Here is a 16,095-nt window from a genome sequence, read left to right on the forward strand (position 1 = left end):
TTATTAAAGACCCATGAAATTGCAACCATCTATATGTATTTCTTGTTCACCATTTGAAATTTAGGAATGTGTTTCAGAGATTGTTTAGAATAGTTTGTCCTAGATATTTACCTTTTGTTCTTTATACCAGTGGTTTTCAAACAGCCTACTCACTACATCCAGTCCACTACCTGTTTTTGTAAATAGAATTATATCGGAACATAGCCACATCCATTCATTTACATGTTTTCTGAGGTGCTGTCAGGCTACAATGAGAGAGAAGTAGTTACAACTGACACACACATAGTCTACAAGAATAAATATTTACTATCTGACTGCAGAAAAACTCTGCTGTCCACCATCTTACTCAAGTATAGATCCAAGAAATTCAAGAAAATGCCTCTGTTCTTCATCACTGTTTACAGATGTACAAAGATGATCATTTTTACAGATTCTGCTAAACTAACTTTTAATTTTAAGCCAGATACAATCATCCCTCAGTATCTGTAGGGAATTTGTTCCCAGAACCTCCTGTGAATATGGAAATTCATAGATGCTCAACTCCCTTATGTAAAACAGTGTATTATTTGCATACATTCTATGCACAGCCTCCTGCATACCTTTAACCATCTCTAGATTACTTACAATACCTATTATTCTGTAAACACTGTGTGAATAGTTTTTATACTGTGCTGTTTACGGGATAATGACAACAAAGTCTGTACATGTTTAGTAGTGATGCAATGTTTTGTTTTGTTTTTAATAATTTCAATCTGCAGTTGATTGAATCCATGGACACAGAACCTGTGGGTAGGGAGTATCATGCTACATTAGATTGAAGAGGTATATTGTGTCACGACCTAGATGTCTATTTGACATGGCCTCTTTCATCTTCATCCTATTCTAAGTAACTTAAACTGAGCATGTACATCATCATGTCAGCACTATATGATTATGTAGTCATCGGAGCTGTATAATTAGCAGTTTTGATTCTTTCTTATTTCTGAGAGCAGACAGCTTCTCAGCCCTATTCTGTCTATCGGAGCAGCAACTCCACTTAGATTTCCCTGCAGCAATTTTACGTTTGCCTTCTCTGTCTCTAATGGACTTAGAAGAGAATACTACTTTAATTCGCTTAGGACAATTAATGGCTGACTATGCTTTTATGAAAGAGTACTAGAAACACAGTTCTATTTCCATTTTAAAAATGGCATAGCTGGATATTTGTAAGATATGTGGCAAAGTCTCTCACATATCTGGATGAGATGGAGGACCAGGGGTAGGAAAGTGCCGCAGGTGGGTAGCAGCGTATTTCAGTTTGAAGTACAGCAGTCAGGCCCTGCTGCCCCAGAAGCACTCACTCTCTTGTTTCGCTGAGATCCTATCTTTGTTATGAACATTTTAAATAATTACTTAGATAAAGACTGTGTGTGCATCTATACTCTCTACTCTTGTAAACAGGAGCAGCACAATGCATTTTTTTAAAATTTAGTTCAATGTGTGTTTAAGCTTCAAAAACTATTTTTGTACTGACCTTTGCATTTCTTTTATTTCACTTTTGAAATCAGTCTCACTTATCTCAGCAGTTTTGTTTTGTGGGTCAGTGTGGTTTGTTATACATGTCACATCTGTGGAAAGACTCTCCTTTACATGAGGGAAGTTGTGATAAACGTGCCTTTCGCGTCCCCGGCCTCACAGTTGTCTATCCGGAGACGCTGTGGAGGAGTGGGTTTTCTGTCCCTTTGGACACTCCCTGCTTCCTCCTGGTGCTTGTCCATAGAGTGAGATGTCTCTCTCTCTCTCTCTCTCTCATCCTCATAAAATAAACTTAATTAAATATTACTAATGGAATAAAGTAACTAGAAAAAGGTGGTTATGTGTTAGGAATTCCTTGTACCGTTGCCACAGCTGGAATGGAGGAAGAGATTTAAGAAAAAGGAACTAACAATTTTTGTTTTATTACTAACACTCGGCATATGCATTGCAAAGTAAGCATTTTTGTTTTATTTTTTGCCGTCTTGGGGTTCAAACCCAGAGCCTTACACATGCTAGGTGGTGTACGCATTTAAACTTTCCTACAAGCCTATGAGCTTTAAATTACTCCCTGCATAATACAAGTGAAAAAGCATAAAGGAGTAAATAGTCTTTCCAAATTCATGCACTTAGTAAATGGTTCCTCTGAACCCAGAGTCTACATTATCTTCATCATACAGAGAAATTTCTTCAGGCATGGAAGTAGTATCTCATAGGAACTATATGTATAGGTTTCTTTTAAAAAAATGTTTAGTTGTAGATGGGCACAATACCTTTATTTTATTTATTTATTTGTGTGTGGTACTGCGGATTGAACCCAGTACCTCATGAATGCTAGGCAAGTGCTCAACCACTGAGCCACAACTCCAGCCCTGTGTGTAGGTTTGAATGCATAAGGATTAAGAGAGATTGGATATGTTAAAGCATGGATGAATAGAATAATTTCTGTTTCAAATAAAACTCTCACATTTTAAAATGCAATAGTTGGCATTTCCAGTATTAGTGAAGTTGCTTATAACACCATCCCTCCTACAGATAACTTTTATAAAAACTGAACTAAATATGAAGAGAAAACTGTTATTTGAAGACATTGGAGAATGACCCAAATCAGGCAGAAACTGAGAAGGAATCAGCCCCTGAAAGATGGGGACTCTGCAGGAATGGAATTTGTCTCTGTGGCTTTTTGCCTAACACCGGCGTCTAGTTTGCGCAGAAATCCTCAGTCTTAACCGCTTGAAGAGTCAGAAGACAGATTTCTAGGACTATTAGTGAGGCTATGAAGTAAGAGGGAAAATCTAGGAAAGAGGAAATTGCGTGGGTTGGAGCCTCAACATCCATATGGCCACTCAGCATGAGGGAGAGAGACTCTGGAGACTTGGTGGAGAAGAGCAGCTGGAGGAAGGGAGGAGAGAGTCAGCTCCACCCCGGGTAAAGACAGAGTTTTGAATTTAAGTTCAGCAAATTTAATTCCTTCTAAAACTAGAACAAAACACTCTTTGGAGGAGTGTAATAGAATCTGTGTTCTCTACATGTTTCACTCACAAAGTCCAGTAAACAAAAATTACTAGATTTTTGAAGAAGCAAAAAAGTATGCCCCATAGTTAAGAGAAAAAGCAGTTTCTAGAAACTGACCCCAAGTTGATCCAGATGTTGGTGTTAATAGACAACGACTCTAAAGCAGCTATTATAAATATGCTAACAACTTAAAGGAAAAGACGAATTTAACGAGCAGATAGGAAATCTCAGCTAAAAAGTATACATTTAAAAACTGAATAATTCTAGAATTGAAAAGTATTGTTTCTTGTGTTAAAAAATATAATGGATGGACATTACAGAAGGTTGGGGCAAGCAGGAAAAAAAGATTCAATAAACATAAAAACAGATAAAAATAAATAAGTCAATTGGAAGAAAAAAGGGAAAAGAGATTGAAGAGCAATGAATACATTCTCAGGGACCTAAGTTAAATATCAGTCTAAAATACATGTAAGTAGAGTCTGAGGAGGAGAGGAGGAAGATAAATGGAGCATAAAGTATCTGAAAAAGTAATAATAAAAATTTCCAAATTTGCTTCAAAAAACAGATTTAATAGACACAGAGACCTTTCTTGCAAAGCAAAAAAAGTAGAATTTTGCATAGGCACATTATAGTTAATGTGCTGAAAAACACAGCTTTAAAGAGAGAATCTTGAAAGTAATTGATATAAACAATGCATGTAAAAAAATTTAAACAACAACAACAATGCATATTATTTTGATGGGTTTCTCAGCCCTGACACTATTGACATTTGGGGCTATGTAATTCTCTCTTTTGGAGAGCTATTCTGTGTGCTGCAGGATATTTAGCATCATCCTTGACTTCTATCTATATATTGCCTTCACCATCTATACAACCACTATTAAGAGAACTGGTAAATAAAAGATTGTTATCTTGATTTATTTAAAAGTAAAATTTACTAAGGAAATTGGGGCCTAATCCCACAAGATGGAGACTAGGGCCTACTTTTTCTTCTGTTAGATGCAGGGTCTCTGGTTTTATTCCTAGGTCTTTGTTCCATTTTGAGTTGAGTTTTGTGCATGGTGAGAGATAGGGGTTTAATTTCATTTTGTTGCCTATGGATTTCCAGTTTTCCCAGCACCTTTTGTTGAAGAGGCATTTTTTTTTCTCCAATGCATGTTTTTGACACCTTTGTCTAATATAAGATAATTGTAATTTTGTGGGTTAGTCTCTGTGTCCTCTATTCTGTACCATTGGTCTACCAGTCTGTTTTGGTGCCAATGCCATGCTGCTTTTGTTACTATGGCTCTGTAGTTTAGTTTTAGGTCTGGTATAGGAATGCCACCTGCTTCATTCTTCCTGCTAAGGATTGCTTTAGCTTTTCTGGGTCTCTTATTTTTCCAGATGAATTTCATGATTGCTTTTTCTATTTCTATGAGGAATGTCATTGGGATTTTGATTGGAATTGCATTAAATCTGTATAGTGCTTTTGGTAGTATGGTCATTTTGATAATATTAATTCTGCCTATCCAAGAGCAAATTAGATCTTTCCATCTTCTAAGGTCTTCTTTGATTTCTTTCTTTAGGGTTCTGTAATTTTCATTATATAGATCTTTCACCTCTTTTGTTAAGTTGATTCCCAAGTTTTGTTTTGTTTTGTTGAGACTATTGTAAATGAGGTAGTTTTCCTCATTTCTCTTTCTGAGGATTTGTCACTGATATACAGAAATGCATTTGATTTATAGTGTTGATTTTATATCCTCCTACTTTGCTGAATTCCTCTCTCTCCCCATGCACAAAACTCATCTCAAAATGGAACAAGGACCTAGGAATAAAACCAGAGACCCTGTGTCTAATAGAAGAAAAAGTAGGCCCTAATCTCCATAGTGTGGGATTAGGCCCCAACTTCCTTAATAAGACTACTTTGGTGCAAGAATTAAAGTCAAGAATAAATAAATGGGATGGACTCAAACTAAAAAGTTTCTTCTCAGCAAAAGTAACAATCTGTGAGGTGAATAGAGAGCCTACATCTTGGGAGCAAATCTTTACACCTCACACATCAGATAGAGCACTAATCTCTAGGGCATATAAAGAACTCAAAAAGTTAAGCACCAAAAAACCAAATAACTCAATCAATAAATGGGCCACAGACCTAAACAGACACTTCTCAGAAGATGATATACAATCAATCAACAAATATATGAAAAAATGTTCATCATCGCTAGCAATTAGAGAACTGCAAATCAAAACTACTCTAATTTCATCTCACTCCAGTCAGAATGGCAGCTATTAAGAATACAAATAACAATAAGTGTTGACAAGGATGTGGGGGGAAAGGCACACTCATACACTGCTGATGGGACTGCAAATTGGTGCAGCCAAAATGGAAAGCAGTATAGAGATTTCTTGGAAAATTGGGAATGGAATCACCATTTGACCCAGCTATCCCTCTCCTTGGTCTATACTCAAAGGACTTTAAAAACAGCATACTACATGGACACAGCCACATCAATGTTTATAGCAGCACAATTCACAATAGCTAAACGTTGGAACCAACCTAGATGCCCTTCAATAAATGAATGGATTAAAAAAAAGTGGCATATATACACAATGGAATATTACTTAGCAATAAAAGAGAGTAAAATCATGGCATTTGCAGGTAAATGGATGGAGTCAGAGAAGATAATGCTAAGTGAAGTAAACCAAAAAACCAAATGCTGAATGTTTTCTCTGATATAAGGAGGCTGATTCATAGTGGGATAGGGAGGGGGAGCATGGGAGGAATAGGTGAACTCTAGATAGAGCAGAGGGGTGGGAGGGGAAGGGAAGGGACATGGGGTTAGAAATGAGGATGGAATGTGATGGACATTATTATCCAAATTACATGTATGAAGACATGAATTGATGTGAATATACTTTGTATACAACCAGAGATATGAAAAATTGTGCTCTATATGTATAAAAGGAATTGTAATGCATTCCACTGTCATATAAATAAAAAAGAAGCAAAATGTACAACATTGCATTATGGGGTTTATAATAAATGTAGATATAGTATGTTGGACAATAGTATAAAGGACAGTTAAGAGAAAAAGCATGGAGGATTTGAGGAAAAAGTTCCACTCATACATTGCTGGTGGGACTTCAAATTGGTGCAACCACTCTGGAAAGCAGTATGGAGATTCCTCAGAAAGCTTGTAATGGAACCATCATTTGACTCAGTTATCCCTCTCCTCGGTATATACCCAAAGGGTGTAAAATCAGCATATTACAGTGACTCAACCACATCAATGTTTATAGCAGCTCAATTCACAATAGCGAAGCTATGGAACCAACCTTCAATGGATGAATGGATAAAGAAAATGTACATATACACAATGGGATATTACTCAACCATAAAGAAGAATGAAATTATGGCATTTGCCAGTAAATGGAAGGAACTTGGAGACTGTCATGCTAAGTGAAATAAGCTCATCTCCAAAATCCAAAGGTCAAATATTCTCTCTGATATGCAGATGCTAACGTACAATAGGTGGGGAGGGAAGAATAGACATTCAGTGGATTAGGCAAAAGGGAATGAAGGGAAGGGAGGGAGAGGGGAATAGGAAAAAATAGAATGAATCTGACATAATTTTCCTATGTTCATATATGAACACACCACCAGTGAAACTCCACACCATGTTCAACCACAAAAATGGGACCCTAATTAGAATAAGTTTTATTCCATCTATGTATAATATGTCAAAATACACTCTACTTTCATGTATATCTAAAAAGAACAAATCAAATTTTTAAAAAAGTAATTAGAAAAAGTATGGGTAGGAGCTGCGAAATCTACATGGAAACTCAGCATAAGGTAAATGAAATTTTGGTCGCAAGGTTCTCACATTAGAACAACAAAATTTTTAACTAAGTAGATAGTTAAATTTTTAACTAAGTAGATAGCTCAGAACAGAAAGCTGTTTCCCTAGGGGAATTTTTTTGATAACAATAGTGAGTCTAGAAATAGACCATACTTAAACAGTATATTGATTTTTGTCATAATGCCAAAACTATTTAATGGGGAAAGAGTAGAAATATCATTCTCCATATTGGAAAATGAACCCCAGCTCTTGCCTTATACCATATTCAAATTAATTTTCAGTCTATCATAGTCCTAAATGTAAAATGCAAGCGATAGATAATATCAGCAAAACAGTAGAAAGAACCTCCAAACAATTTCTTCTCCATTGAAGCATAAAAAAAACTAGGAAAAAAATGATCATAATCAACTTTTCCAGAAGACTACAAAAGCTTGTGGCAATTTACAGAGCATTTATTCAAGAACAATGGGTGAATCTTATTAAAAACAGAGGGATTTGTGTCTTTTAACCTGCCCTACACCTGTTCTTTTGCCTTCCTTTCCAATACCCAAAATCACAGTGAAAACCAGCAAGCTGGCATCCACCTTAGGGGGTACCATAGGTTTGGAACTCCCACAAGCCTCATTACAGACAGCTGTCATTATTTGACCCATTTGCTGGTTCCCTGTAAGACCCCACTTACAAGGCTGTCTTTATTTAACCTGCCTCAGACCTTGCTCAGAACAGAAAGCTGTTTCCCTAGGGGAATTTTTTGATAGCATTTAGAGGAAATTGTTTAAAGTTGTAGCTGCCTGGGGTGGTAAATAACATCTGATGCAAAGAATATGCTAACTAAAAAAGCTTTAAAGGAAAAACTTTGGGCTTGTTAAAAAGCTCTGACCTTCTTATGGGAATATCACAAGGTCATAGAGGTACATAGGGCTATATGCATGTTCAGAAAAGAGCTGGGAAGGCCCTCCTCTCTCATTCACTTTGACTGCCTTTGAGATACTACATAAGCAGGAAGGGAAGGCTAAGGCAGAGTTGTCAGTGTAGAAAGCTGGGCCCAATATACACATGGCCCTTGTGCAAAGCCTGAGCAATTAAGGAAGTTTTATCTACTTATTAACTGACCACTAAGCTAACAGAATAGCATATACTGTGACAAGGCACAATAAAGAATACAGACTTCACATAACTATTTCATAAAAGTCACCAAACAAGAACAAATCCTAAAGAGGGGGTAGAATCTGATTTTCAAAGTTCCTACATGGTATTACTTTAAATGATCAACAGTTTCCAACAACAACAATAAAAATGAAGACATGCAAAAAAAAAATAAGGAAATCTGCCCCACGCACATGATGGTAGGGTGGGGGGAGCAAGCAATAGAAAATGTTTGTAAGGAAGCATTACTAGACAAAGATTTACTATCACATTCAAAGAATTAAGGGAAACCACACATAAGGATCTAAAAGTATGAGACGTACATCTCTCCAAATAGAGAATGTCAGCAAAGAGGAGGCAAAGAATCAAATAGAAAGTTTTAAGTTGAAAATCTGAACAGGGAGAAGGAACAACAAACTCGGAATATAGGTCAATTAGAGATCAAAGAAAAATTAACCACAACAAGTGTACGCAAGGATGTGGAGAAATCTAAAGCTTCCCACTTTGCTGAGGGCAACATAAAAGGAGGCAGCTGCTGCAAAACAGTCCAGCAGCTCCTCAAAATGTTGACGTTACTCCATGACCCAAGAGCTCCACCTCTAGGCACATGCCCATGATAATTGAAAACCTAATGTCCACATACAAATTTATATGCTCACTTTCATAGCAGCAGCATTCATAATAGCCTCAAATGGAAATAACCCAAGTGTCCAGTAAGGTTGTCCATGAGTAAACAGAATTTCATGTACTCATAGAGTAGAATATTATTCAGCCATAGAATGAATGAAGCACTGACCCACGCGGTCACATGGACAAACTTTGGAAACAAACCAGACAGAAAGGCCACATTTTATTTGATTCCATTTGTATGAAATGTCCATAATAGGCAAATCCATAGGAATAATAAGTGGATAGAGGCTACTGGGGACCAGAGGAAGCAGAGTTGGGGGTTCACTGTTGACAGGTACAAGATCCCTTTTTGGAGTGATGGAAATGCTCTGGAAATAGATTGCGATAATTGAATAACCTTGTGAATATCAACAAATACTGGACTCTAAAAAGAGAGCAAGCCTTCACTGTACTAAACAGAAAGCAGCATTTTTTCCAATAACTTTATTTTATTTATTTATTATTTTTATGTGATGCTGAGGATCGAACTCAGTACCTCACTCACTCTAGGCAAGTGCTCTACCACTGAGCTACAACCCCAGCCCTGGAAGGCAGCATTTTTATTTGGTGTTCTGAAGATCATGAAAGTCTACTGATAACCAAACAAGTTAAATCAGTTTTTCAGATCTAATCTGGGTCTCTTTAGAAACCAATTTCAAGTAGACTACCCCTCCCATTTCTCTAGTTAAATATGACAATTAACTAGAATTGCCATTGAGCTGCAGTTGATTTTGTCAAAGACTGCATGTGTTAAATATTTGAACTGTGACTAAGAAAACTTAAGTCAGAAACAGATGTAATTATTTAAAGATTTGTAGCTGCTGGGTGTGGTGACACATGCCTATAATCCAAGCAACTCTGGGAGCTGAGGCAGGAAAATCACAAGTTCAAGGCCAGCCTCAGCAGCTTAGCAAGGCCCTAAGCAAATTAGTGAGACCATGTCTCAAAATAAAATATAAAATGGGCTGGGGATGTATCTCAGTAATGAAAGTGCTCCTGGGTTCAATCCCCAGTACCAAAAATTTAAGAATTAAGAAAAAAAAATCTGTAGCATACACTCTAGCTGTGATCATAGCACTGTAGTCTGAATTATCTTGTTAGTTGCAATGTGCAGAGTTTGAAATTTCAGGTTCTGAGGCAGAGATAAATAGTTCCATGTACACCCATGGATGGGAGCCCACATTATGGGGGAAGGCTTTGAGCCAGTTTATTATACCTTTAGTACCTAGGTGAACATCTCATTATAATCTAACAAAAACAAAATATATTCCCTCCTTTAATCAAGGTAAAACAGGTCAGAGTATATCTTCAGCCACTTTTCAGCTTGACATTGTCATTGGTTTCGATAATGGAAGAGCATTTTCAGACTGAGCTCAGTTGTTCGCTGTGACTGTTGTCTTCAGACTTTCATCTGACGTGGGCCATGAGCTGCAGCCTATTGACTTGCATGCTGGGCTCCTGTGTCACCCTGGCTCCAGGAATCATTCCTGCCAGGAAGCTGACTACAGGAACCAGGGAACTGTGTGATGAGATGCTGTGATGGGGAAAGAAAACTAAAAGGAAGGTGAACAAAAGGACCCAGAAGGTGCTTGGTCCCTTCACACAAAGCCTAATTCTGCCACCTAGTGGGAAAAATGCGGAAAAGAGCACATTGGAAGGAATGCTGTGAGGACCACAACACATCAGAACCTTAAGCAAACACTAACCGTTTAAAATGCTGCTTAAAAATCTAAACCTAATTTAAACAACAATTACAGGAGCACAGATGTCTCTATGTTAAGACTACACAGTAAATTGGAAAGTACTTTTAAAAAATGATTTTAGATATATACTGAGGAGTGGGATAACTGGATCAAATGGTGGTTCCTTAAAGTGGGGGAGGTGGGAGGAAGAATAGAAGTTCATATTTCATGGGGCTGGGGATGTGGCTCAAGCTGTAGCTCGCTTGCCTGCCATGCGTGCGGCCAGGGTTCGATCCTCAGCACCACATACAAACAAAGATGTTGTGTCCGCCGAAAACTAAAAACTAAATATTAAAAAAATTAAAAAAAAAAAAGAAGTTCATATTTCATAGGGCAGTTCAGCTCACCCTAAGGAGGATCTTGCTGAAGGTTAGAGTTCTCTGGATTTGAATGTTCTGTTGGAAGTATACACACTGAAAGGCAAGGCCTAGGGATTAAACATGTGTAGGGTCTTGACTAAGTGTTCTTTGGAATTCTTCAGACTGAGATTTGACTGAGACTTCAGGCTGGATATGCAAATCCCAGCACAGGCTGTGCAGAGGTGGGGGTTCCTCTCTGAGCATCCTACCTCCCAGGGCTGCTGTTCTGAACATTAAATGAGTTAACATACAGAAAGCATCTGGGATATATTTATGTATATCTCAGGGTTTTATTTGCTTCCAAAGATATAATTCTTCAGCATCACCTGAACTGGAGAGCTCTAGGTTTTTTCAAGTATCTGTGTAAACTGTTGAAGGAAAAGTATGTGTTCATGTTCTTTCCCTCTTTTGTGGCTGTTCTTTCTTTCTTTCCTTCTTTCTTCCCTCCCTCCCTTCCTTCCTTTCTCTAGGGATTGAACCCATAGGCACTTCCACTGAGTACATCCCCATTCCTTTTGATTTTGAGACAGGGTATGGTAAGTTGCTTAGGGCCTTTCTAAGTTGGTGAGTCTGGCTTTAAACTTGCAATCCTCCTGCCTCAGCCTCTCTAGTTGCTGGGATGATGGGCATGTGACACTGTACCTGGCTTATTTGTCCTTTCTTTAAAAAAAAAAAAAAAAAAACTTGGTTCTTAGGCTTTTATTTCTCCCATATCACTGAGCTTTATTTCAAAAATCCTAACTACTGTCATTGCCCATTCACTGGTTCTTATACTATGTTAGATGTCTTTGATGTCTTTGATAGGCTGTGTTAGAACCATCTTTCTCCTAGTATTGTATGACCACAATGGCATCTATCTTCACTTCCTTTTCTTCCTAAATTTTCTGTGCTGCTCCATGAAGTATTTTATTGCTTTTAGATCTCATTTGGTTCTCACTGTGAGTAGCCTGGTGCCATTGGGATGTCTTTTTGTTGTTGTTTTTTCTCTTTTCTTTTTTTTTTTTTTAACCTTTGTTTTATTTTTATGTGGTGCCGGGGATCAAACCCAGTGCCTCATGCATGCTAAGCAAGCACTCTACCCCTGAGCCACAACCCCGGCCCTGGGATATCTTTTGAATGAAAGAAATCTAATGTCCTATCTGGTGCCTGAAAATAATGATGGTTTTGAAAGGAAAATTCAGGCTGCACAACTGTAATCCCAGCTACTTGAGAGGCTGAGGCATGAGGATCACAAGTTCAAGGCTAGCTTGGACAATTTAGCAAAATCCTGTCTCCGAATTTAAAAAAAGCAGGGGCAGGGGGTCAGGGATCAGGAGGAAGGTAACTTAGTGGTTCAGTTCCCAAGTACTACAAAAACAAAAATGAAAACAATAAAAAGAAAGTTCAGGCTGTTTCTTTGTTTTATGCCAAGACATGAAGCCATAGATTACCACCTAGCAGGGAGAACCAGGGAAGGGAAGCAAGCGGGCAGGAGAGCGCTAGACCCGGTGGGGGGGGGTGTGCTTTGGAAAAGTTCACTTTCAGGACAGACTCATGACTTTATAAGAAGAAGAAAGCTGGTAAGAGTTGTTGCTACTGGAAGCCAAGCAATGCCAGGTGTAGTGGCCGGGGTCCAGCATGCAGGGAGTTCACCAGCTGACTGAGGGCGCCCGTGGAGAAGGCAGCTGAAGAGAGTGAGAGGGAGGCAAAGTCAGTCCAGAGGGGTGAGCCAAGCAGCCACCAGAGCTGAATCCCTGGTCCCCATCACTTCAGCTTCCACAACTGACAACTTATGGCCGGTCTCATATCATCTATGCCTCCACCTACTGCCCTCCCTCAGATGATTTCTGAGCAAACCTCTGAGCTTCTTTACTACCAGGAAAAACTTTCAGATGAAAGTTAAAGCCAAATTCTTTGTTAATTAGTGCTTCAGTTCGTGAACCATTCCTTAAAACAAGGTTTATGTGAAGGCTATTGTTGTCCCATAGCATTATTAAACCACACAGAAATGAAGTATGTGCCAAAACAGAGGGAGTCCCTGCCACCCTAATTGTTAGTCCCGTCACCCCTTGTCTTGACAAGTGTGATGGAAGACTGGCTGCACTGTCTACAGGGAGTTGTGACAGACTTATCCTTCGTTCCTCTGAGGTTGGCTCCAATTTTAAAAATTGTTGACTGCAGTTGGTTCAAAAGCAATTGAGTTTTAATTATAATGTGAAGCTGAAAGCTTGCCTTATCACTCCTTTCCATGTTCTTGTACATTATTCTTTTCTCTTTTTTTTTAAATGTTTTTACTTGTAATTGGACATAATACCTTTATTTTACTCATTTTTATGTGGTGCTGAGGATTGAACGCAGCACTCTGCACGTGCTAGGCGAGCGCTTTACCACTCAGCCCCAGCCCCAGCCCCTGCATTATTCTTTTCAACAAGCTTATCATACCATTTGTAAAAGGAAGAACCTCGGGATCAGATCACAGGTCCTGACCCATTCCCAGAGTAGAATCTCTGGATAGAGCCTGGAAATCTGATTATTTGAGACACCAAAGTTTTGATTTGAGTGCCTGTTCCTCTCTAGAATGTTATTTTCCTTGACATCATTTGCCAGCGTTCACACCTGCAAGTGTATTCTTTGCCCCTTCTTCTCTCACTAGGCAGACTTAACATCTAATCTGATCTGTGGCTCCATTCCTTAGCAAGTGCCCTTCCTCAAAGGAATATCAATATTTAGTATTGGTGTTCTAAATCAGTGGGGCTTAGGTATAACCAACAAGAAGGACACAATGCTCTTAATTTTTTTCTTGCTCTCACATCTTGGAGGTAGGGTGAGGGATGGTTTGTGTTCAGCTAAAGTTCCACAGGTGATTTTTTTTTTTTAATGGTGCTAAAAAGAGAACCCAGGGCCTTGCACATGCTAGACAAGTGTTCTACCACTAAGCAATAACCCAGCCCTCCACAGATGATTTTTATATAAAGACTTTAAGGAAGTGTATATGTGTTTTGTTGTTGTTTGTTTGGTACTGAGGATTTAACCTAGGGGTACCCTGCTACTAAGCTATACCAGCAAGCCCCACACCCCACCTCCAGCCCAATTTTTTTTTTTTTGAGAGAGGGTCTCACTAAGTTGCCCATGGTTACCTTGAACTTGTGATCTCCTAGCCTCTTCCTCTAAATTGCTGGGATTACAGGAATGCAACATGGTGTCTGGTTTATATTTTTAAATATATATTTGATGGCTTTGATATTTATCCTGCTATTCTGTATTTGCACCAACTTGAAGTAGAATGTTTTTCTCAGAAACATCCTTAATAAGCCAATATAATTTACATTTTAATATTAATTGTGATTTTACATTCTTATAGGTGTCCTCTTTAAGAAATGAAAAGCGAGGCTCATCCTATCTCATCTCTGCTCCAGAAGGTGGCGCAGTAGAATTAGTTGACCAGCATTCTCAGGGCACAGGAGCATACTACATGGAAACCTACTTAAAAAAGAAGCGAGTATACTAAGTTTTCTCCTTACAGCCTCCTGAGATTCTCTGCAGTATCTCTGCTGTTCATCGCTGCCTTAACTTCATTCAAACTAGCCATATCCTATAAATACGGGTTTATTATTTCCCAGAAGGAACTGTGTTGTGCAGCAGGCAGAATTGCCAAATAAAAAATGGTAGCAATAAGAAGAGACATCAATTGAGGACATTTTCCACTAGAATTAAATACTTCTTAATCAACGTGATATTAACTTACTGTCCATTGGAGAAACTAATCATGTTTCAACGTTCCTTGTTTGAGGAATGGGAATAATTTTCACATCACATATAAAAGTCTAAAGCAATAAATGGGAAACAATCTTGTTTCCTTAGCCTTAGAATGAATTTCTTATAAACCAATGTGCATTTTAATTTACTTCCCCTAGAAGTAATCTCATTTATAGATTTTTAGGACTTTTCCTAGAACTACAAGGGTGCAAGTACCAAATGTGCTGATGGCCATGCTATAAAGACGCTCTTTATGCAAATTTCATTATCACCCCCACACCAGCCATGCACTATTAAACCCAACAACAGAATGATAATGAAGTCCAAGGCATACAATACTGCAGATGCTTGACTTTTAACGTGTTGTTACTATTTATACCTTTTGTAAAAAACAGAAGATAGCTTAGATTAAAAAAAACTTTGGTGACCTAACACAGGGGTTAGCAAACTACCCTAGGACCAGATTCAGTCCACCACCTATCCTTGTGCTGTCTGCAAGGTTAAGAATGACATTTTACATTTTTAAGTGTTTGAAGGCGGGGGGATGAAAACTTGCTACATGAAATTCAATTATCAGTGTCTACAAAATTTTATTGGACCACAGCCATACTCACTCATTCACGTATCATCTGTAGCTACTTTTGTTACCTTGGTAGAACTGAGTAGCTTCAACAGAAACCATATAGCCTGCAAAGCCTAAAACATTTACTATCAGGCCCTTCACAGTGTTTCTGGCACTGACCCAATGGCACCAATTCCCCATTCCTTTTATTTCGCCTAAAGAAAGAGGTTTAACCTATGAGATAGACTTATAAGTGGCAAGAACATAGGTTTCTGTGTCTCATTTCATAGCATAGACTAGTGATGATCTAATTACTAGACAGGGTCATTTTTCTCATCAAATGCCCTATATTTCCACAATAAAGTAAAGCAGTCAATGCTGCACTCTGAAAGTCTTATGGGGACATAGTATTTATAACCATTTGAGCTAATAAGCTATACCTCACTCTCTGGTGTGTCTCTCATTCTTTGGTAGTATATTATGCTGAAAAATATGAGCGATTTTACCAACTTTACTTCTGAAAAGAATTTTTGTCTTTATTAATGTGACTTTTGACATCACCATTTTCTGAAGACTGTGGTATTAAATGCATGAGAAACCTTTTGCCATTTAGAAATTTCTAAGTCTGTTCATTGTTATGACTATAACTGATTGAATTTGAGATCTCAAGGATCTTAGTCTTTCAGATCATATCCTTAAAATATGTCTTTTGAAGAACTTGTTTTTGACTAAGATATAGATATCTTGCTTTAATTATAAAGTCTAGAACTGGTTCATATGTTGTATGCTTTGAAAAGAATTTTACTTGGTCTAATTTATTGCATTCACTAGCTTCTGCTGGAAAATTATGGCTGGAAAGTTAAACTAAGACAGTTTCTAAGAAATATACTACCTATAAATCACAATCAGGATTACATCAGTTATGTGGCAGATGACTAATGGCATCTCCATGTCCTGTACGTCTCCTTCTGATTTTCCTGTTGTATTTTGCCTCTTCAGCGCTTAGTCACACT

At 38.1% G+C, this 16,095-nt stretch overlaps 1 protein-coding gene across 1 annotated transcript in view; it reads left to right on the forward strand.

Annotated features, from left to right (window-relative positions):
* Raver2 (ribonucleoprotein, PTB binding 2) overlaps positions 1 to 14,498 on the forward strand; it is a 102,241-nt gene extending 87,743 nt beyond the window's left edge. Inside the window, exon 13 of the mRNA XM_071618606.1 lies at positions 14,126 to 14,498. Within this exon, the coding sequence (XP_071474707.1) occupies positions 14,126 to 14,272 (147 nt within the window). The 3' untranslated portion in view covers positions 14,273 to 14,498. The remainder of the gene's footprint in view (positions 1 to 14,125) is intronic.
* Positions 14,499 to 16,095: the final 1,597 nt, after the last annotated feature.

The sequence above is a fragment of the Marmota flaviventris genome, chromosome 10 (genome assembly GCF_047511675.1).
Source record: "Marmota flaviventris isolate mMarFla1 chromosome 10, mMarFla1.hap1, whole genome shotgun sequence".
Taxonomy (NCBI): domain Eukaryota; kingdom Metazoa; phylum Chordata; class Mammalia; order Rodentia; family Sciuridae; genus Marmota; species Marmota flaviventris.